The following is a 20,830-nucleotide window of genomic DNA, read 5'->3' as shown; positions in this document are numbered from 1 at the left end:
AGGCTTGACCAGCGGTTTCCATTAACCTTCAGTTAAGAGCTTTGGGATGAAACGCACTCTCCGCTGCTAATCCGTGACATGCTTGACATTTGTTTGTCATGGAGATCAACTGAACTTTGAGGATTTGTTTTAAAGGCCCCGTCTCGGTCGAAATTAGCTTTGACAATCTTTGCTAAACATAACAGTTGCGTCCAGCCGTCAGTGAACTCCCCACAAGTGAGAAAAGTCCATCGTTTACTTCTTTTGCAGGTCTTTGCCAGGTAATGATGTCACAAAGGGTAGGGGTACATCCCCCAGGTCAGCGACCAACACCAGTGGCAATGTGTTGGCTCCGCCCTCTGAGACCTCCTTTCCAAACATCAGTATTGCAACAAGATAATCTTGAGCATTATTGCAGCAGGCTGTAAACAGAGGGCTAAATCCGCTTTTTCATAGCTCAGTGGAGTTTGTTTTTTTTTCTTTCAAATTGGGTTGAAAGAGTTGAAAATGTATTACGTGGGGCCTTTAACCAGACTGAATAATGTCACCCGGTAAACAAAATGTTGAAGGTAACTAATATCTTTAAAGGCTGTGGGAGAATTTGTTATTCAGAAGAGAAGCTTCTTTGTTTTATTCGCCTTCGTGGGGTTAAAAATAGGAAAAAAATTACTCAGCCTCTGCTTGCTTTTCTTTCAAAATACTTCCTGCCACCACGGGTTTGTGTTTTTTTTTTTTCATCTTCTGCCGACTGTCTTTTCCACGCGTGCATTAATTTCCTCTCCCGCCGCCTCCGCCCTCCCTCCCACCAGGTTCATCGGCATGAAGTTCAAAGCCGTCACGTTCATCGACTCGTCTTTCCTCAACTGCTACTTCGAGGACGTCTCCTCCGTGGGCTCCTCCTTCAACAACTGCACCTTCGTCGACTCCTTCTTCTACAACACCGGTGAGCGTGAGCGTGCGCTCGAACGCGCCGAAGCCTTCCTCCTTACCTGAACTGTACGCGTGCACGCCGAGGTGTTTCCTGCTGGGGGCCGGGGGGGAAAAAAAAAAAAAAAAAATCCTATTACGCCGACGGTGCCTCGCACATAAGTCTCACTCAGTCTCTCGCTGACAGTTCATTTGGGCTGTAACGTCCGGTGCTTGTGGGAAAAAGAAAGAAAGCGTTTGATCATTTATGGCTGTGCTTTATGCCGCCAAATTACTGCTTAACCTCCCTCACCCCTGGCCTGATTGCCTCTCTGAGGCCGAGGCTCCAAAAAAAGAAACGGAACAAAGTCAGAACGGGGAAATCGCACCTGGAGTTCGTCTCCTTTCTTTTTTTCTTTCATAACACCAAAAGATTTTGAGGTGGACGCCGACCGAAGGTTGAATTTCCGCCGCGCAATCGTGACCTTTATCCCTCGGTTGTGCGACGAAATATCCAAGAAAGAAAAGTCGTTGAAAGGGTTAGGGTTAGGAAAATGGTTGTGTTACACAAGTGCAACAGCGGGAGGAGGAGGAGGAGGAGGAGGAGGAGGAAAGCGTTCCGCGAGGAAGCCGAGCTGAATCAGACCTTGTGGGAGCGCGGGATGGAAAATAGTTCCCTCCAGCGTTCGGGAAAAGCGCTGAACATGGAAACAGTAATGGCACGTCAGGTTTGCGCCAGTGCCTCTTTCGCCCGCCCCCCCCCCGCCCCAGCAGTGCGCCTAGGGAGGATGGAGGGAGGTGAGCGAGGAAAGGCAGAGTGAAGGAGAGCGGAGGGAGGGAGGGAGGCGTGAGGCCGGAGTTTGTCCGTTTAGAGTCAGTGAATGTTTAAAATGTCTGCAAAAGTAAAACAGCAAGGCACTTGAAGTGTGGTTCAACTAAAAGCAAAGAAAAATATTTGTATTTTTTGGCAAAATGCATTTAATACGTCGCTTCTTTAAGGCACTTTTACATTGAATTTAACTTTAAATAAAACCTTTATTTATATAATAACAAATCTGAATAAAAAAATATAATTTAAATCTGAAATAGTATCTTGCAAATAAATTTTTTATTTATTGAATTTTTTTTTTTAGGATCACATCAGCGACCACAGTCATTAAGCAGAAGTCGACCGAGTCGGTTCTCAGACGTCTCTCCTTGTTTTTCGCCCCTCTGTCTCTCAGACATTGACGACGTCAAGCTGACCAACTCGCGGGTGATCAACAGCTCCTTCCACCACAACAAGACGGGCTGTCAGATGACGTTTGACGACGACTACAGCGCCTACTGGGTCTACTTTGTCAACTTCCTGGGAACGCTGGCCGTGCTGCCTGGCAACATCGTCTCCGCTCTCCTTATGGACAAAATAGGACGTCTGAGCATGTTGGGTATGACGCAACTCCATCACTGGCCCAAGGGGGGGCCGCTTAGACCTCTGAACTTGGAGCGTTAATCTCAATGGGACTTTCCTGGTAATATAAAGGTTAAATAAATTTACTGTCTGTTTTTTTTTTTTTCTTTTTTTTTTTTATTACAGTTAAAAGTTCTCAGTCCTCAGAGTTCCGTGCAGAGTCAACCCATACATTGATATCATTGTAAATGTTGACATGAACGTTGTTACGTGTGTTATCCTGCAGGGGGCTCCATGGTGCTGTCGGGCATCAGCTGCTTCTTCCTTTGGTTCGGCACCAGCGAGTCCATGATGATCTTCATGCTCTGTCTGTACAACGGCCTCAGCATCTCGGCGTGGAACTCCCTGGACGTGGTCACCACGGAGCTCTACCCGACAGACAGGAGGTACGGCACTGCAGACCCCCCCCCCCCCCCCACCCACCCCCCACCCCCAGCTACCCAATGCTTTCTTTGTATTCCTACCACGGCTGATCATTTGTGAGCAATCGAAGCAACAGTGAGAAGGGTTTGAAGCGACTTCCTGGCAAACTGAGAATAAGTTAAAAAAATAAAAATAAAAAATCTGTGTTAAACAGAAGTTGTTTTTGGGCCCCATTTTTATTTGTAGTCACAATTCTCAGTCAAATAAGGACGCATCCTTATTTGATCTCTGCTGGCATAAAAGTTATTTGGAATTTGGAATACCAAAGGTTAAAGATCAGACTCTGCTCCCAAAACAAGTCATTTTTTCAGGCCTTGTTGTGACTGAACACTCTTGTACAGCTGCAGTTTTTCAAGGCCAAGTATTTCCTGCAATTATCCTGGTACTTTTTGACGTGCAGCAACTGAACTTTTCAAAAGAAAAAGAAAAATGCTGAATCATCGTGAGTATCTGGTTGGTTTTTTAGTTTAAACACAACCAGGAAAGAAAAGTAGAAACGCTCTTTCTAAAATTGGGCTGGCAGCAGATATTTTGATGATAGTATAGATTAGTGATAGTAACATACAATAGTATAACGGCGGTAGGGCCATCCTCAGGAAACATAGGTATGTGTTTTTACATGATTGTATCGCATTAAACAAAAAAACTGTTACCTCTGTTTTCTCTCTGTTCTCAGGGGCACCGGCTTCGGCTTCTGTAACGCCATGTGTAAACTGGCAGCGGTGCTGGGCAACCTGATCTTTGGCTCGCTGGTTGGCATCACCAAGGCCATCCCCATCCTGCTGGCGTCGTCCGTGCTGGTTGGCGGCGGGCTGGTGGGGCTCCGTCTGCCAGACACCCGAGCCAACGTCCTCATGTGAACGCGGCTCGCGGCGCGTTGTTTACCTGGCGTTTGCCCAGTCTCCCGGATAACCAGTCAGTCGCGGAGGAGTATTTTTTTGTTTTTGTTTGAGTATCACTGTAGTAAACTGTCGGCTGTCATTCCTCCTCACTATTTATTGTTTGACGAATGGTGTCGCACATGTTCGCAAACGCAGGACGACTGATTGTGTTATTGCCGACTCAAATACCCGGTAAACAACCTGGGGTTTATGAAACGCAGTTTAGCTTTGCGCCGAGCAGATGTCGAGAGTTTGAAAGCTACCGCTATAATGCTAGAAAACAAGCGCTCCCGATGAAAGGTGAGGCCGTGTGAAAACAAGTCAGGATCTGTCAGCGGTGATCAAACTCTGGATATCTTCAGCTCAGCGTCGTACTCGGGCTGCTCCACACACACAGCCCATAAATAATCTGTTACAGCTGCAAAAGGCTTGAACGTCTGACTGCTGATCAGGCTAAAAATATCTCTCATTAGGTAAATGCTAATTCACCACTTTGTACGACAGGTTAAAACCGGCGGATAGAAGCTAGCTTAACACTGAATTAGCGAGGCTAGCAGGCCTCACTTCGAGGACACTCTGTAAGTCTGCCCTGTCGACACTCCTAACTTATTTATTTTAAGTCCATTTAAATCACCAGGCTCCTTAGCAAATTAGATCTGTAACATTTATAGTTGAGTTTTTAGATTTGGTTGAGCATTTTTGTTATCTCTCGAGATTGACAGGCTAGCAGCTAAGCTAATTTACGCAGCTGATGCCAGTAACGAGACAAAAAGTGTCTGTAAAATGTTAAAAAACAGTGAGCATGAGTCATTACTTCAAAGCTTACTGGTAGACTTAGATTTCTTTTAAATGTATTTATTGTGTAATTTATTCCTTGTTTGGAAATTTGGGAATTCGCCTTTTCTGTGTCCCAGCATCCCAGTGTTTGATGCCACTCAAGCCTTTTGCAGCAACCGTGAAAGAATACCATGGCCATAGAAGAGAAACTTCAACGAGCAAATCACACTATCGTAGTTCAGTCACGACGTCAGCAGCTACATTTCTAACGTGGAAACAAACAAACAAACAAAAAAAAAAAAGAAGTTTACATTTTATGCTTTTTACAGTGAGAGACTTTTGAGATTGGAACCCCCTTCCTTGGTCCGGATGCTCCCGCTCTCGCTCTCTCTCTCTCCGCTCCCCGTCCTCTTTGTGTCCTGTGGTTGTGTTTGTCTCGTGGCGCCGAGCTCACCGTGAAGGCTCGCCCTCCCCGCTCCCCGCTGCAATCTGATCTGTCAAGGAGAACTCATACTCCGTTGCTGTAATCTGCTCTTTCTGTTTGCATCCTCCTCCTTCTCTTCTATCTTGTGCCACCGTCTCGGCTCCCTCGCAAGCGTCTCTCATGCTGTCTTGTCCTCTCGCCGTGTTTATCTCCCGTCGCCTCGCTGCTGCTGCTCCTGCTGCTGCTGCTGCTGCTGCTGCTGCTGTTCCTGCTGCTGCTGCTCCCTCCGACACTCAAAGGCCTTTCTCAGATGTCGTGCCTCTCTCTCTCTCTCTCCATCGAGCCCGTCTCTCCTTCCAAACCTTGCTGGAAGCTTTGCTGCACTCTCTCTCTCTCTCGCTCTTTCTTAGTCTTGCATCTCTTGATACTACTGTGTGCATGCATGCGTGTGCGCGTGTTTGTGTGTGTCTATATGCATAAAGTCAAGTGTTATGATTTTCTTTTTCCAATGCCAAGGAAATGGGAGTCTTAGTGGATTAGACCCACTTGATTAAGTGAAAATAAAAGCCATGACTAAAGAGGCGCTTCTCTTCCGCCGACACAAAAAAAGGAGCCATGCAGATTGTTTTGATTTAGCATCTTGGTGCTGAAATTGTATAGCCATTAATCCTATCATTTGAAACAGGCTGTCTTTAATTCCCTGCTATTCTAGAATGTCAGATTTCCCCTTAAAACATAGAGAAATGGTCAGTCAGTTCAGAGAAATTAGGATTAATTCATTAATTAATCAGTCGTCCTTTTTTTCTGGCATTCAATAATTTTCAACTCCATTCAAATCAGTCACTGTCTTTACTGCTTTTGTCCTCTCAAATACTTTTTCTTAAAAAAAAAACAAAAAACGCATTGCCACCTTTAAGCCAGCTAAAAAAAGTGACCTCAGTCAGTACACCGAATTCACTGCACAATACACAGTGAGTGATTGAATTGGCTACACCAGTGTGATGTGAATATTATGTATTGATGCCAGTATTGCTCCTGGGTCGATAGGAGCTATCAGTTCCTCTCCCAGCATTCAGTCGTAGCTAAATCATCTCTGTTGCATGAGAGAATAGAGATGTTGGCGTAAACACACTTCCTTCACATGATGCATTGCACACTATGACAAATATTGCCGTTGAGTTCTTGTAGCAAGGGTATCGGTCTCATCCATACCACCGATTTTGTAGTAACACACACCAATCGTGTTTTTTTTCCCATTGATTCCTCGATTCTTTAATTCATTTACTGTGTTGTAACGAGCCTCAAAATGGTGTAGTCCCTCTCTGACCTTCAAGTCCTGGATGATATGAATCAACAACTGCAAGTAAAACCAAAAATCCAAAATCTGCATGGCTGCAAAGTCTCATTGGGCACAGCAGACCCTTTAAAACCTCCAGTGAATGAAACTCTTGCTGCTACTGTGCCAGTGCTTTGGTGTTCAAACGACCATCCAATGACTTTTAGATAAAACCTGTGCAACGTTCTCCTTGGTTTATTCAGAATGAATGACAAAAACAAGTTCCATAGCAACAAAAAAAAACTAAACTTAACTAAAAACACTACAGTAGTTTTTCATTCAGCCGTTTTCCGAACTTTTCAGGTTCTGATGTTGTGTTGTTTGTTTTTCTTATCCTGGAGATACTCTTGGCAACATGTTACCTCTTGACCTGCAGCCAATCAAGTTACGACTTTTGAAGTGAGATGACCAGATTTGGGATCTACGGTGTCACTACGATGCTTTGTGTCTGTCCGCTTGTCTGCATCCTTCCCTCCACCAACAGAGCCACTGCGCCAACCCTGCATGTTTGTTACCGACGTCCTACTTTTCTCTGTGCGTGTGAGTGCGTGTGTGCGCGTGCGTGTCTTCCGTTTCGCCATGTCGTCGTCTCCACTGCTCCCCTGCGACGGGAACAGACGTGTGTTTCCCAGGTCAAAGGTGAATGTATCATTCTGCTGTGTTGTCAGATTTGTTGTGGGCGGACTATAAGTGTACTGATACGACTTTTTGGGGTCACTGTGAGAGGGCGTGCCGGTCGGTTGGATGACTGCGTGCGTTTCTGGGATAGCTACCAGCAGCGTTGCTCGGATGCGCTTTTGTAAAGAGATCCGGTCGGATTTAGCGTTGACACTGGAGCCGGAGATGCAGGAGTAGAAAATAATATGGAACTCCCTGCTGTTCGTCAACATGTGGAAACGCGTGTCCCTGATATGATTTATTTTGATAAGAAAAGGCTAAAGTGAAGGCAGTGCAATGGTGGATTTATCTGGTGTCTACATAACGAATAAAAGAGTTTCATTCGAACGTCTGTGGGAGCCTTCTGTCATTGTGTTTATTGATTGTACACCAGCAGACAGCCACCATTAACACAAAAGTTGTTTGAAATCCCTTTAGGTATTAAACAGGTCTGTAGCAACACCATTAGTGTTATTAGAAAAGAATGAAAAACAGAAAATGTCACTAAAATTCTGAAAGTAAGCACTCTTTAGGAGATGGCTGGTTAAAATTATAGTCAAAAACACAACCTCACTCGCACCTCAACAATGTGCAGTTTTTTGTGTGCAGCCAAGCAGAAGCTGCTTTTTCATTTTGGGCCCTCCCTTTCCCGTAAACCATCTCTCTTATGTGAGCCTCTGACACCTCAACGCCAATCGACACAAGATGCTCCGGCTTCCTGCCCGAAGGCAAAGGCAGACTTTGACGGGCATCGGGTTGATTGCGACTACAATGGGTAATGTTACAGACATCGAAGAGGAACCTTAGCAGTGTCCGTGATCAGATAACCGTGTGTGGACAGTTCATGGACTGCTAGTCAGTGGAATATCAACACGCTTCTGATTGTTTTGACATGAGTTTGAAGTGGCTAATGTGGCTATGCAGCAGCTGGCCATTGATCCTTGGAATCAAAAGGAGCGCTGTTGTTTTCGCTGTGGGAAACTGCGGTTTGCATTAATGGCTCACTAGCTTGAGTGCCAGCAGACATACTCAAATATAGAACAACATCAAGTATTCCCAATGCCCTCTCACGCAAATGTCAAAAAAGGAGTTTTTTTTTTTTTTCGTAGACTTGTTTTTCCACCCAATAAGGTTTTGGGGACATTGCCAAAATATTGCATCCCCCCCCCCCCTCCCCCCCAAGGTTCAGGCAGTTCTCTGGCCCCCCATTAACATTCAGATGCTAAACCAGCTAAAGCTGAACCATGACTAACAGACAGATTCCGAGAAGATGATGATGGTGATGATGATGATGATGATGAATATGTACTTCAAAGACCTCATTAAATTATTTCTTAGATCTTTCTTCTTTTTTTTTTAGTCCTGGATCCCAAAAGAACAGCCTCAGATGATTTATTATCCATTGTATGACCATGGCTATTATTAGCTATCACTGTTTAGGTCTCCAGTAAACAGCATACATATACTTTCCATTTATAAACCGACCTCCTGTGGTTTTAGCTTCCAGGCTTTGTTGGACCTTCCACATGTTGCAGGGGTAAAAAACGAAGGCGTCTCCGAGCGCAGAAAAAAAAAAACTGTTCTCGACTTGTGGTGTTGTCTGAGTACATTAACAGGCGGACACAGGCAGACGCTGGTTATTGGTAGGAGGTTAGTAGAAAAGCGGCAGAGTGAATTTTGACTAATATGTTTGGATTTGAAAATACCCTTAAAGTCTATTCCTACAGTCCAAATGTGACATTAGTGCAAGCCCATTTCAATCTTCAGTACTACTTTCAGGCCATCATTAAAGTAAAAGTTTTCATCATTAAGGTACAGTACATCTCATCTTGGGAGAGAAAAAAAAACACACAGGAGCGGCTCAACTTTGTCTTCTTTTCAGCCAAGTGGTTCGTCATGAACGTCAGTGGTTATTGCTGGTTTATGTAACACCAGCTGACGCCCAAAAAAGGTGTTATTATATGCAAGACGGAAATCTAATGCCATAGTGGCACAAGATTAATTATTTTAAGCCTGTCGACAGAACACTAAGATTGTTCACTTTCCGCAGTCTCAGAAAAAAACAAACAAACAAAAAAACAGCAGTTAATTTCAGAGGCCTTGTCATAAGCTATTTGTCTGGGTATGTGTGTCATCTTGTGCTCTGTCACACTCTGGGTAGGAAATGCCAACTCAGAGGCGTAATTACAGGCGGCGCATGGTTATCATGGTTAAAGAGCGTTGGTGATAAGATACACAGAAGTAAAAATAGATTGGCAGGAAGGAGGAGGACGTATGCAGGGGAAGTAGATCACAAGGCTTAACTTTGACAGTCTACATTTTACAGACAAAACATCCGGGCAATAGGGGCGTAAGTATGTAGGAGTGAAAGACAAAACGCCAGGTCAAACAACAATTTGTTTTCACAGGTTTTATTATTACTTCACCTGCAGTAACAGAGGAAACAGAGTTTTGTTTTTTTTTTAAAAATTGTCTTTCTCCTTTTTTATTTTAGTAAATCATTGTACAAGCGCTGCTCTTAATACTGCTTAATATAACAACTTTCACACTGTACAAATGTAATACACATTATAAAAGATGATGCATTGCCATTGTTATGGACATGATCTTCAAATTTAAGTGCTCTGAAAACCTTTAACATTTCACACATCGCTTTTGTTGTGTCATAAATATCAACATCTTATATACTTTGTACAATATAGAATATTTATCAGCATATATACATAGCTATACATTAACATATTGACCATAGACTGTCCCTTCGCTTCAAGACAGAGCGTACATGTCATGTCAAACACATCACATTTTCAATCCAACAAAAAAAAGTTCTGCAGTCTGCTTTGGCTAACCTGGATCGCCAAGTTGAATCCATAATCTCATTGTATTCATTTTTACGCAGCAATCTGGTAAAGTGCCCAAAGGAAATTTACAAAGTGATCGTCCGTCGCATTTGTGTAGGCACTCAGAGCAGTTTGGATTTATTGATTTTTGAATGTTGGCAGTTCATCCATATAAGCATATTTCAAGTTTGTTGACGTGAGGAGCTACCCGAACTCCGTGTCGCTACCATGTTGCTAGCTGAGATTGTTCACAGTGTTTGACAAAAACTCCCGTCACAGCAGTCAGGAAGTAAAGTGAAATTGTATTGTCAACAAGAAAAGACTTCAATTGTGTCCCTTGGTGGTCTTTTGATATGAAAATACCATCTTGTTGCTAAATAAAAACAACAACTAGAAACTGCAACACCCCCTGCTAATCTACAGTATTTAGCCGCAGTCAGGCTAGCAGTAACTTCCTGTTTTTCTCTGCCCTCTTCGGGGGTTTTCATAGCACTTTAGCAGCTATTGCTTCCTGCTTTTGTCACATAGTGAATAGGAAGCCAGTTGCGCGTGGGATGGTGCTAAACGCAGCCGAAAACTCTTCACTTTCAAGTTTGCAGACATGGATGTTTGAGACTTTGGAAGTGCAACTCTCAAGGCATCCAACTGCTGTGCAGGGTTGGTCACAAATACAAACATCAAAGTCCTTTTTCTCTCTCTTTGGATTCCAGCCACAGAGACAAGAGCACAACCGCAACCCTGACCTTCCATGATACAAAATAATAATAATAATAATAATAATAATAATAATTAAAAAAGAGGTCTGTCACCAGCAGACGCTAAATGGAGATGCTCAGATTTTTAACTGCGAAGTTCTTGAAGCGAAGCTTGGAGCCGGCCGACCTGGACATGAGCAGGAAGAGGAACGGATCCAGGCAGGCGTGGAGGCAACACAGGCACGCCGCCACTTTGAAGTGCACGTACAACCTGTCCGAGCCGCCGGCAGAAAGCTCCACGTGATGGAGGAGGTTCAAGGCCCCGGCCGGGGCGAAGCACACCATGAAGATGACGAACACCAGCGAGCTGGCCCGGATGTACGCGTCCCAGTCGTGGTGGGAGCGGCCGAGCGCACACACGATGCGCCCGTAGCACACGGCGGTGATGACCAGCGGCAGCAGGAGCCCGATGGCCGTCAGGAACAGGTCGTAGAAGAGCAGGACGAAGTGCGGGCCGTGGCTCAGGGGCAGCACGTCGTGGCAGGTGGTGCGGCCCACCTCGGGGAGCCAGTAGCTCTGCCGCACCAGCAGCTGTGGGACGGCGGCGGCCGCAAACAGGCCCCACACTGCCACGCTCACCCAGGCCGTGTACATCCTCTTGGGGAGACTCTTGTACTTGAAGGGGTGCACCACCGCCACGTAGCGCTTGACGCTGATGCAGGCCAGCGTCTGGGCCGAGCAGTACAGGTTGCCATAGAAACAGGCGGTGACCACCCGGCAGGCGGCCTCCCCGAGCGCCCAGTGGTTTCCATGGAAATGGTAGTGGGCCTTGAAGACCAGCGAGAGGAGCAGGAGGAGGTCGGAGACAGCCAGGCTGCAGTAGAGGATGGCCGAGGACACCTTCCGGACCTTGGTGGCCAGCGCACACAGGATGGCCACGTTGGCCGGCACCCCGACGGCCACCGCCAGCACGTAGACGGCGGGGATGACCCGGGTGCTGAGGGCGCCGCGGAGGAATCCCACCGTGGCGTTGCTGAGCGACCGCAGGGCAGGCGGGCCCGGGGTCGCGGCGGGGGGCAGCGTCCCGTTTGCAGCGGGGTACGATTTAGTGGTGACGACCGGGTCGCCTCTGAATACTCTGGGCTGAGGGCCACAGATGTCGGTGCAGTTTTTCGCCGCTTTCTTTCGCTTTTTCCCTGCGGCGAAAACAAAGGGAACAAAGAAAGTGGAAACTTTGTTTTGCATCTTTGGATTTAACACCCTCCGTTTAACATTTACAGGAGCAGAACAGAAAAACGCATCCTTGTGCTTGTCTCTAGTGGCATAAGGTTGCTAAAAAAAAAAAATAGCTATCTTTTCAATTAATATTGAATGATAAGCATTTATATTTACATGAAAAACCGTATGCTTGTAAGGATTGTTTGTACCATGTTTTTACAGTTCAGTAAAAAAAAAAAATCATAACGATTAGCACCTGTTGAATCAATAAATGGTTGCTAATCTCACCATTAGGGGTCACTAAATCTCACATAATGGAGCTTTAGGACGGCATGCGCTGATAAATGTGGTTCAAGAGGGAACCGTCAGTTTCGTTGAATTTCTCAATTCTACTTCTGTGTGCTCAACCTCAGTGAACTTCAAATGTATCGACTTTTCCTTTTATAGTCATCATCATACTCAGCCTTTGAAAATTAGTAATAATCAGGATTCATATTAATGCAGAGACTTTTAAAGTTCTTTAAGGGCACTTTCTTAAGCGTCTGTTTTACAGTGAGAACCTTGAACCGATTCAAACTAAATAGAATATAATTGAGATTTTTCAAAAGCCTTTTGTGTATCATAAACAACAACACCACAACCCCCTGTAACCAGTGGTCCGCAGGTGCGACTACAGTCTGAAGAGGAAATCGACCTGCAGGCCTCTGATTGCCTCATAGATCAGAGATCTTATGTGTTGTAATGTGTAAGGTAAATCGCAGACAGTCACACAACAGATCAGCTACAGCTACAAGCTGAAGCTTGTAGCTGTAGCTGATCTGATTCCTGATTCCTTGAAGCAGTGAGAAATAAGAAGTGGATGTGGTTCGCTTAAGCATTCAAAAACACGAACGTCTGCCAGCACTTTTAAAGAGAGTTGCGTCTACAAAGTTGCCAAAGAAGGAGAAAATGTCGCAAAAGCGCCTCCTACCTTTTCCCTGGAGCGTCACACTCAGGCACAGGATAAAGATGAGGGAAAAGAGAAGTTTTCTCCCCATTTTTGCCAACCCAAAAACAACAGCAGGGTAAATGTCTTTTCCCTCCGTGAGCTCAGCCTCACATTTCACCCTCGTTGGTTGTTCGCTTCACGTCTCTCGCTGCTGCTCTGTAGGAGTATTCAAGCCACGAAAAAACACCCCCTCGAGGGGTGAAAAAAAAAAAAAAACTCCCTCGACATCCCCTCTGCTTTCGCAATGTGGGTAGTCTGCCTTAACATGTGTGTTACTGCTGTGAGGTAGCAGTGGCTCCTCCTTCCTCAAGTCTGCCACACAACCTGAGAGTCAGAGGTCGCGCTCTCAGTCTAGCTTCCTGGTTCGGATGCATCAGAAATTTGTTCCGAGTGAAAGTTTGCCTCGTAAAACGTCAGTTCCACGGCGTCCATGCGAGGCCCGCGAGGCCTCTTTGGAAACATTTTGTCCCTGCGGTTCGAGCACGGTGATGACGATAGCCGGAGGACAGAGGGAAGAGAAAGGGGAAAGGGGGCCCCACTAAACAAGGAAATGTTGCACTGCTTGATAAGCTCGTCTGAGCGCAAGAGTTTTACTCCCCTTCTGTCTTACACAAATAACAAAAAGATGTTCTGTTAAACACGAAAAAAAAAAAAAGTTAAACTTTCGTCCAGTTTCGTTGGAAAACTCACAGCTGTTGTGTCTCCAACTGCAGATGCACACTCTCTGATTAATCAGCAATCAGCGTTCACTTTCATTCCAACAACATTCCAACTTGATCATTTTCTAACCGGTTTCTTCACTTTCAAGTGTTTTTTTTTTCTTTATTATCGGAGCCCGATCTGGACTGCCCGCCGATCGCAGCTGTGACCTTTGCCCTGTTTTCTCGACATGTTTATCGCTGGATGTGTTTTTCTTCGCCACATCTGTTTGAAGGCGGCTCGCCCACAAAGAGACCTCTCGCGTTTCCTGCAGGCCGACTTCCCTCCGCTGACGCAAGTGCGACGGAAGAAAGGAAAACCCGCAGCGCGTGCAACTCAGACCGGGACTGAATGAACATACGTGCTGCGGGTTACCGCCATCAGTCAGAGCAGCGCCTCTGGTTTTCTGCACACAACTGCAGCTTCATCTGCATGCTGAGGTGTTGAATTTACTGTAAGAGGTGGAATTTATCAGAAATTAATAACTTTGTTTCCAGCCATTCTAACCATATTTAATCTCTTATAAAGGGTGTGAGAGATTAAATATTGTCCAGAGTGTAAAATCTTTACAGATGCCCAGTATTTTAAGGGACGTCGTCTGACTGTACAATTTGTATTTAGTGCACCGTCAGTCAGGCAAACTCAGAGCAAGACCCTTATTGCTCTATGTATATTCTTACACTGTGTATATGAGAACTGTTCTAAGGGTAGGAAAACCAAGTGAGTTTTACTGTAATGCGAGTGTACACTTTTATTAACGTATTTATGGGCAGTATGTCCAGCTTTTACCAGTACAGAAATCATAAATCAAGCCAAATTTTGCACACTGCCCCTTTAAATTCGGTTTTCTAAAAATAAAAAAAATAAAAAAAAAAAAACAGGTCATCTCTTTCAGGCTGTTGAGAGAGAGGGAGGCATAAAATATCGGATGGGGGGGGGGGGGGGGGACAATGGAAGAAGGTCAGATCCAAGGCAAACAACTGTTTCCTTCTTCACTCTATATTCATAAAAAAAGAGTCCTTGCACGTGCTGAGATATTCTTTGCCATTTTGTTTTGTTTTTTATCTTCAAGAAGAAGGAAAAATTTCAAGAGACACTTGGCAAAAGCGAAACAACACAAACGGTGACTGTGTGATCTTTCGCGCTGCCGCCTCTGTTGTCTGCGCTTGGGGTCCGGAGCTCATTTGCTCCCGGGCTCTAACCTGCCAGGGGAGATTCCTTCATTGTTGCCTGAGTGTCCATGGCAACTTGACCGGCTTTAATTCAACCTGCCTTTGTTGCGACCAAGGCACCAAGACTGAATTCAGCCAGAGCGGATGGAAAATAGGCCTTTATCCATTAACACCACAAGAGGGCGACCGTTCATCCTAGTTCAGCACTTTCAAAAGGCTCAGGTATACGAAGCTTTTAATATTATCTCCGGCGAAGTGACGCCTGTTGCGCTGCGGCCAATGTTTTTATGACATTGTTTTCATTATTTTGGTTAATAAAAAAAACAATATTTCTGTGTGTGTGTTGAACGTCTTTTCTGTGACAGGAAAGAAAAAAATATGGTTTTTGCTGTGTTGTCTATGTGACCTGATCAATGATTAGTTTTCTTTTGGGATGAGGACAAGAATGAGGTTTGCATGTAGCTTGAAGTGTTTGAATACAACAATAAGTGTTCTATTCTGTATTATTCATTATTCTATCTATCTATCTATCTATCTATCTATCTATCTATCTATCTATCTATCTATCTATCTAAAGAGCACACACCAGAGTTGTCATTTCCAGAGACTTCCAGTTGTTCAGGCATAGTTTCACACGGAATCACACCCATCACTTTGTGTCTAAGGGAATGAATCATTCTGTTTCCAAGCAAAACAAAGCGCATGACTGTGCAAGGATTCAAGATGTTGGTGTCACCTGGAATAATAGTTTATAATCAAAATTTGATCAGGGGTGTTACTTCATTAAAAAGTAAAAGAAGAGGGGGAAAAAAAACAACAAAAGGAACTCTTGGAGGATCAGCAAAAATGACTGGCCCAGAAAAAAATCTCATCTTTAATGGAAACCATCCCTTTGCCTGGTCACTTCCCGAAAGGAGAAGAGACGAGGAGCCGGAACAAATAGAAAGCAGGCTGAGTGAAGTGTCGGCTCAGATTCCGGCAGCTGCCGCAATCACACACCGCTATAGAAACACCTCCGCCTAAAGTTAAAAAATGACTGAATTAGTTGGGATTTGGCACTGCGCGGAAGCTTATTCCAACAGTGAGAATGATGTCATGTACTGAGCCGCAAAGACTGTGGCGTTTGCACATTCCAGTCCCTAGTTTATGGATATTGTCGTGACTGATGTGGGTTTGTTGGAGCCACCGAGATTTAGGAGTAGGTTTCCTGAGAGAGGATTCTTCGCAGGTCTACACGGGAATGGACACAAACCCTTTTGTCGTCATTCTAGATGGAAAAACACAAGTTCATCTGAAAAAAGTTCAAATGCCAGAACATTTTAGACACTCATGGAATTCGTTTAATATTTCCATCTGGTGAACAGCCAGTAGAAAATATTTGGAAAGTTGCATACTTTTGAACAGCCAATGAGAAACGGCAGATGTAAATAAATGGTATTTATACCAATTTGGTTAATTTTAATAGTCACATTTGTAGATTTACACCTTAAAACTTGCAGTGAAATGTGTGTTTGAAATAGAAAAGCTATTTCAGGATCATGATCTAATGAATATTTAAATACTCTGCAGTTCTATTTTCATTTGTTGACCTGAAACACAACCCCAAACTGTTGAGATGTTAAAAGCTAACAAAATAGAAAAGTGACATCATCCATTGACATCATCCTTTATTCTGTTTCTTGGGAATCTGGAGGGGAGGATTTTCTTTATTTTTTTTGTGTGTGTATATCTACATTTCTGTCCAGCTGCAACATTTCTTTCCCCTGTGACTCAGTAGCAGGCCTCGTATCCCTGACCCACCTTTTGTCCTTGTCCATCTTTGGACCTGCTCCTCTCCTCCGGTGGACGTGGCCAAGCCACAGAAGGCGATAAAAATGTGTCAGAGTGCACTCGGAAGACAACAGCGCATATTAGACTTGTGAAACTCTGGCCTGGAGTCGTGCCACCGTCTTCACCCTGGACCCTAATCTCCCACAGTCAGTTTCCTGCTCCCACCGTGGAGAGCGGAATGAGCTTGTGTTAGTTCAACTACGCCCAGGACTCTGCATGCTGCCACAGCGGCAGACCTCGGGAGTGAACCTAAAGTCCAGCTGCACTTTATTCTCACAAGTGAAGAGCAGCTTTGGACGACATTAACCCTTCAGAGGGAACTCGCTGCTCATTAGTGGAGATAAGAAGACACTTTTTTGGTCAGTCATGCAAAGTCTGCTATGTACCATGGGCTATATGCGGGTGTGAACAATTACATATTGCACAGCAATCTGCTAAAACAAAATGCATATGGGTCAAATGTTTAGTGACTTCAGTTACTTCTTGCCTGTTGGCTCTACGGACAACTGTAATGTCCACAGGGTGTTCATATATCTCTCCAAACCAGCTCTTAAAAATGACCAGTTTCCTAACAGACACAGCAAACATGTTGACCTTCGCGAAGTGATCCTCTCTCTGAAGTTTTGTTGTTTTTTTTTTGTTTTTTGTTTTTTTTTTTACTGTAGACACACGAAACAGATCATTGTGACAAATGTTATTGTGAGGAAATAGCTCCAGTCTGGCCGTCTGTGAGCTCAGATACTGAGTCCCAGAGGATAAAAAAGCTCAGGATGAATGAGTCAGACTCCCTCCCCATCCTGCCCCTGTCCTCTTCCTTTGTCAGAGACGCTCATTTTCCTTTATCTTGCTTCGAGAAAGTTCACGTTGCGTACTTGTTTTTTATCCAAAAAGCCACGGACACAGACATAAACAAGTCATTGGGCCTACTGAACTAGACACACAGTGGGAGAGATGTTCTCATAACTTGAACTTCTCCCAGAAGCAGTGGGACATTTCTCAGCATGTGCAGAACATTAAGTGCTCGCAGTCTCCCGGGGATAAGAGGCCATTTCACATATACATATACACCAACTGCTTAGGACAGAGGCAAAAAAAAAAAAGAAGAAGAAGTAGAGGAACAAATAACACAATATCCGGTCTCAGTGGTGTATTGAGAGCATTTGAGTGCTACACCCAAGCCAATTAGATTAGATCAAAGAAAGGGTAAATGTGATCTAATCGCAACGTTCAGGCTTTCGGCTGTAAACAGAGGAAGGAAAGGCCAAATGATGTGGTTTCGCATTCGGGCGCTAGAGTGACATTAGTGGTTGTTTTTACAGGCAGAAAGCACTGGGCCACTCATCCGGTACTTGAACCTCATCACCCACAGCACAGAAAAAACACAGCGGGTTTTTTGGAGTAGGTTTTCTGCCGTGTCATGGCATGTTGTAAAGTCCTGCAAAGAAGGAATCACAACCTATGTTTTTTTTTTTTTTTTTTAATAATACGAAATATGTAGTAAAACAATCCCTACAGAGGAGAAACATACGAGAGTCTTGAAATATCCACATAAACTTCACAATTAATCCCCAAATCATAACAACCACTCGATCAAAAACCTCATCGTTTGCTTACTTCCCAGATTCTAAACAAAACGGTCCCCTGTTTATGGTTCATTAAGTGCCGTTTTTATGCGATTGGATGCGTCTGCTTGCTGTGTGACGGGAAAGGTGACATCAGCCCGCAGGAATGTGTCTCAATGTGCAGACTGCGGCTGATTGGTGGACTGGCCGTGAGGGCCCGGGCGGCGAGTGGGCGGAAACGCAACACGGTTCGCTGGACCTCCGAAGACGTCCATCCTCACAGAGCGAGCTGGGAGATAGAGAACTGAGACGCACACGGAGCGCGAAGATCGGCATTTACCAAATTTATTCCACGTTCTCTCTGGTGTTTGTATTGCGCCAAACATGTTTTCGACGCTGCCTCGGAGTTTGTTCCTGGCGCTGCTGTGTGCGCTGGTTGCCTGGGCTGCAGACAAAAACGGTAAGGAGACTTCCACCCCCTTTCGTCAAGAATGCAAAAACCGAGATGACTCCTGAAGGGAACAGCTCAAAGAATTTAGTTTTTGATTGGATTTGTAATCTTGTATTTTTTTTCTTTGACAAGAAACAAAACAAAAAATAAAAAATAAAATAAAAAAAATGAAAAACTGTGTTTCAATTTTTTTACCCACGAAATTGTGTCTTCTGGGAATCAGTTCAAAATATGACGATGAAAGAAATTATTTCATGTGTCCTGGATAATAATCTGTCTCAGCGTTTGCTATTAAGCTGCTGGTTCTCTATTATACTATTTTGTGGTAGTACTTTTTTGTTTGAAAACTTTATTTTTTTCTTCCTTTACCGAGCATTGGTCTATTTGGTCTATAAACCAAAACAGGGGTGGTTGTTAGTTCTCCAGGTCATCGTTGCCTTGCAGTTGCATTCTTTTGTATTTGTTCTTCACTAAACAAAGTCAACTTCCCCTCAACTCAACTGTCAAAGATTGGAACCACATATGATTGACCAATGCATCGACCTGACGCCTCTTGCCTGTCTCTCCAGGTAGCGCACGCGGCAGGAGTTTTTCATTCTTTCCCAGCGCGTCCCCCTTTGAGCCGTTCTCGATCTATTCGTATGACGACGGCAATGTCGACACCGACGACGACAGCCGCACGGCGAGGCCTCGCGACAATGCCACGGTGAGGCCGAGGATCTCGGAGGAGGCCCTGCTCTTCCTCACGGGCCCCGTGTCCACCATCCTCATCCCGTCCTTCTACACGGTGGTCTGCCTCATCAGCGTGCCCATCAACATCTGCGCCCTGATGGCCTTCGGCCGGAGGATCCGCCCCAAGAAGCCCGCCGCCATCTACATGCTCAACCTGGCCTGCGCCGACCTGATCTTCGCCATGCTCCTGCCCTTCAAGATCGTCTACCACTTTGGCGGCAACAACTGGCTGTTCGGCCCGGTGATGTGCCGCGTGGTCACCGCCGCCTTTTACTGGAACATGTACTGCTCCGTCCTCCTCATCGCTTGCATCAGCGTGGACCGCCTCCTCGCCGTCGCCTACCCCATCGATTCCCTGGTCTGGAGGAGGCCGAGGAACTCCATCATAGCCTGCGCGACCATGTGGATTCTGTCCTTCGCCGGCTCGGTGCCCCTCGTCCTCTCGGAGCAGACTGTTTACCTCAAGGAGTTGGGCGTCACCACCTGCCATGACGTCCTGCCGGTGCAGGAGCAAATTTGGCACAGCAAGTTCTACTTCATCGCCCTCTGCTGCGCGCTCTTCTTCCTGCCGCTGCTCGTCACCGCGGTGTCCTACGCCAAGGTGATCTGGGCGCTGACCAGCGTCCCGCGCGGGGTGCCGGGCAGCTCTCGCCGAAGAACCAGAGCGGTGGTGATGGCTCTGACGGTGCTGGTGATGTTTGTGGTGTGCTTCGCACCCACAAACTGCCTGCTCCTGGTGCACTTCCTGCAATTCAACACGGGGATCAGTCAGGCCCAGGAGGCCCCGGACGGTTCCTACGCGGCGTATCTGGTGTTTCTGTGTGTGGGAAGTCTCAACTGCCTCTTGGACCCGTTGGTCTACTACTTTGGATCGTCCCAGTGCCAGAGGCAACTGTTCAGCGTGCTGACGTGCAAGAAGAGCCCCGAGCGCAGCCTCGGCGCTTGCTCCTCGCACAGGTCCAGCAGCCAAACGAAGTCCGGTCGTACCGAAAGCTCCAAAATAAACACGTCGGACTCTTTCCAGCAAAGCCTCAACAGCCAGTACAAAAAGCTGCTGGTCTGATGCACAGTGCGGGGCGTTAATAGGAGACATTTAACTGACTTTTATCAGGCAAATGAAGTACTTTTGCTATGAAGGTGCAGCAAGCCATGAGCACACAGTTAGCCTGTCCCTCACTGTCTCTATTGTTCTCACGTTAACAGGAGGAAAACTGAAGCTATCGCACCGGCGGAAGTAGTAGAAAACCTTCTAAATGTGCTTTGAGCCTCTTCAAGGATGAATGACGTACGAAACAATGTGCGGAAGGAAGAATGAGTCGATAAGAATGTGGTCTCTTGACAAGCTTTAGTTTGTGCACTTTCAGTTTTGACTGCAACATTCAATGTTGAGTGCATAACATGTATTTTCTTTTCTTTTATTGAAAGCACCAGTGTCATAATTATTGTTTATTTTTCTGTACATATATTTGTAGAAATATTCTTCTGCCTCAATACACACTTTTTAACTCTTAAAATGTGTCTTGTTTTGTCTGCTTAATTTATAGAATTTCTTCTTAACTAGCATTTCATAAGTGCTTTGCTCTTATATTTATCATTATTCGGGACGGAGCCCAGGCGATAGGACCAGCTCTGGAGCAGAGCAGGTTGTGTTGTTATACTTTGGTTGTAATAGTTTCAAGTGAACGTGTCACTTTATCAAGTTCATTTAGTGCTGCACTCTGCTGGTGAAAATGAGAACTGCTTAGTGCAACCTTCACGTGTGTTTAGGAGGAATAGAAGGGAGCAATGTTATTTTTTATTTGTATTTTAA

The 20,830-nt window shown here is 45.2% G+C and overlaps 3 protein-coding genes and 1 long non-coding RNA gene across 4 annotated transcripts in view; 3 read left to right on the top strand and 1 right to left on the bottom strand.

Annotated features, from left to right (window-relative positions):
* Window positions 1-6,424, top strand: part of LOC142890470 (synaptic vesicle glycoprotein 2C-like) — a 36,893-nt gene extending 30,469 nt beyond the window's left edge. Inside the window, exons 10-14 of the mRNA XM_076029530.1 lie at window positions 789-922; window positions 2,109-2,312; window positions 2,562-2,721; window positions 3,435-4,221; window positions 4,294-6,424. Of these exons, the coding sequence (XP_075885645.1) occupies window positions 789-922; window positions 2,109-2,312; window positions 2,562-2,721; window positions 3,435-3,618 (682 nt within the window). The 3' untranslated portion in view covers window positions 3,619-4,221; window positions 4,294-6,424. The remainder of the gene's footprint in view (window positions 1-788; window positions 923-2,108; window positions 2,313-2,561; window positions 2,722-3,434; window positions 4,222-4,293) is intronic.
* Window positions 1-20,830, top strand: part of LOC142890478 (uncharacterized) — a 79,630-nt gene that overhangs the window by 50,135 nt on the left and 8,665 nt on the right. The gene's annotated exons all lie outside the window — the stretch shown is intronic.
* Window positions 9,229-13,435, bottom strand: LOC142890476 (proteinase-activated receptor 3). The gene is made up of 2 exons (XM_076029544.1): window positions 12,557-13,435; window positions 9,229-11,564 (listed from the first exon to the last, which is right to left on the bottom strand). The coding sequence occupies exons 1-2, from the start codon at window positions 12,621-12,623 to the stop codon at window positions 10,492-10,494; spliced, it is 1,140 nt and encodes a 379-aa protein (XP_075885659.1). The 5' UTR covers window positions 12,624-13,435; the 3' UTR covers window positions 9,229-10,491.
* LOC142890472 (proteinase-activated receptor 1-like) lies at window positions 18,114-20,789 on the top strand. Its single transcript, XM_076029539.1, has 2 exons — window positions 18,114-18,297; window positions 18,858-20,789. Exons 1-2 carry the CDS (start codon window positions 18,222-18,224, stop codon window positions 20,081-20,083), a joined length of 1,302 nt encoding a protein of 433 aa, XP_075885654.1. The 5' UTR covers window positions 18,114-18,221; the 3' UTR covers window positions 20,084-20,789.

The sequence above is a fragment of the Nelusetta ayraudi genome, unplaced genomic scaffold (genome assembly GCF_046127955.1).
Source record: "Nelusetta ayraudi isolate G7.1 ecotype Tasmania unplaced genomic scaffold, CSIRO-AGI_Nayr_v1 ptg000026l, whole genome shotgun sequence".
Taxonomy (NCBI): Eukaryota; Metazoa; Chordata; class Actinopteri; order Tetraodontiformes; family Monacanthidae; genus Nelusetta; species Nelusetta ayraudi.
Note: the sequence above shows the minus strand (reverse complement) of the source record. Positions and strands in the feature narration are given on the sequence as shown.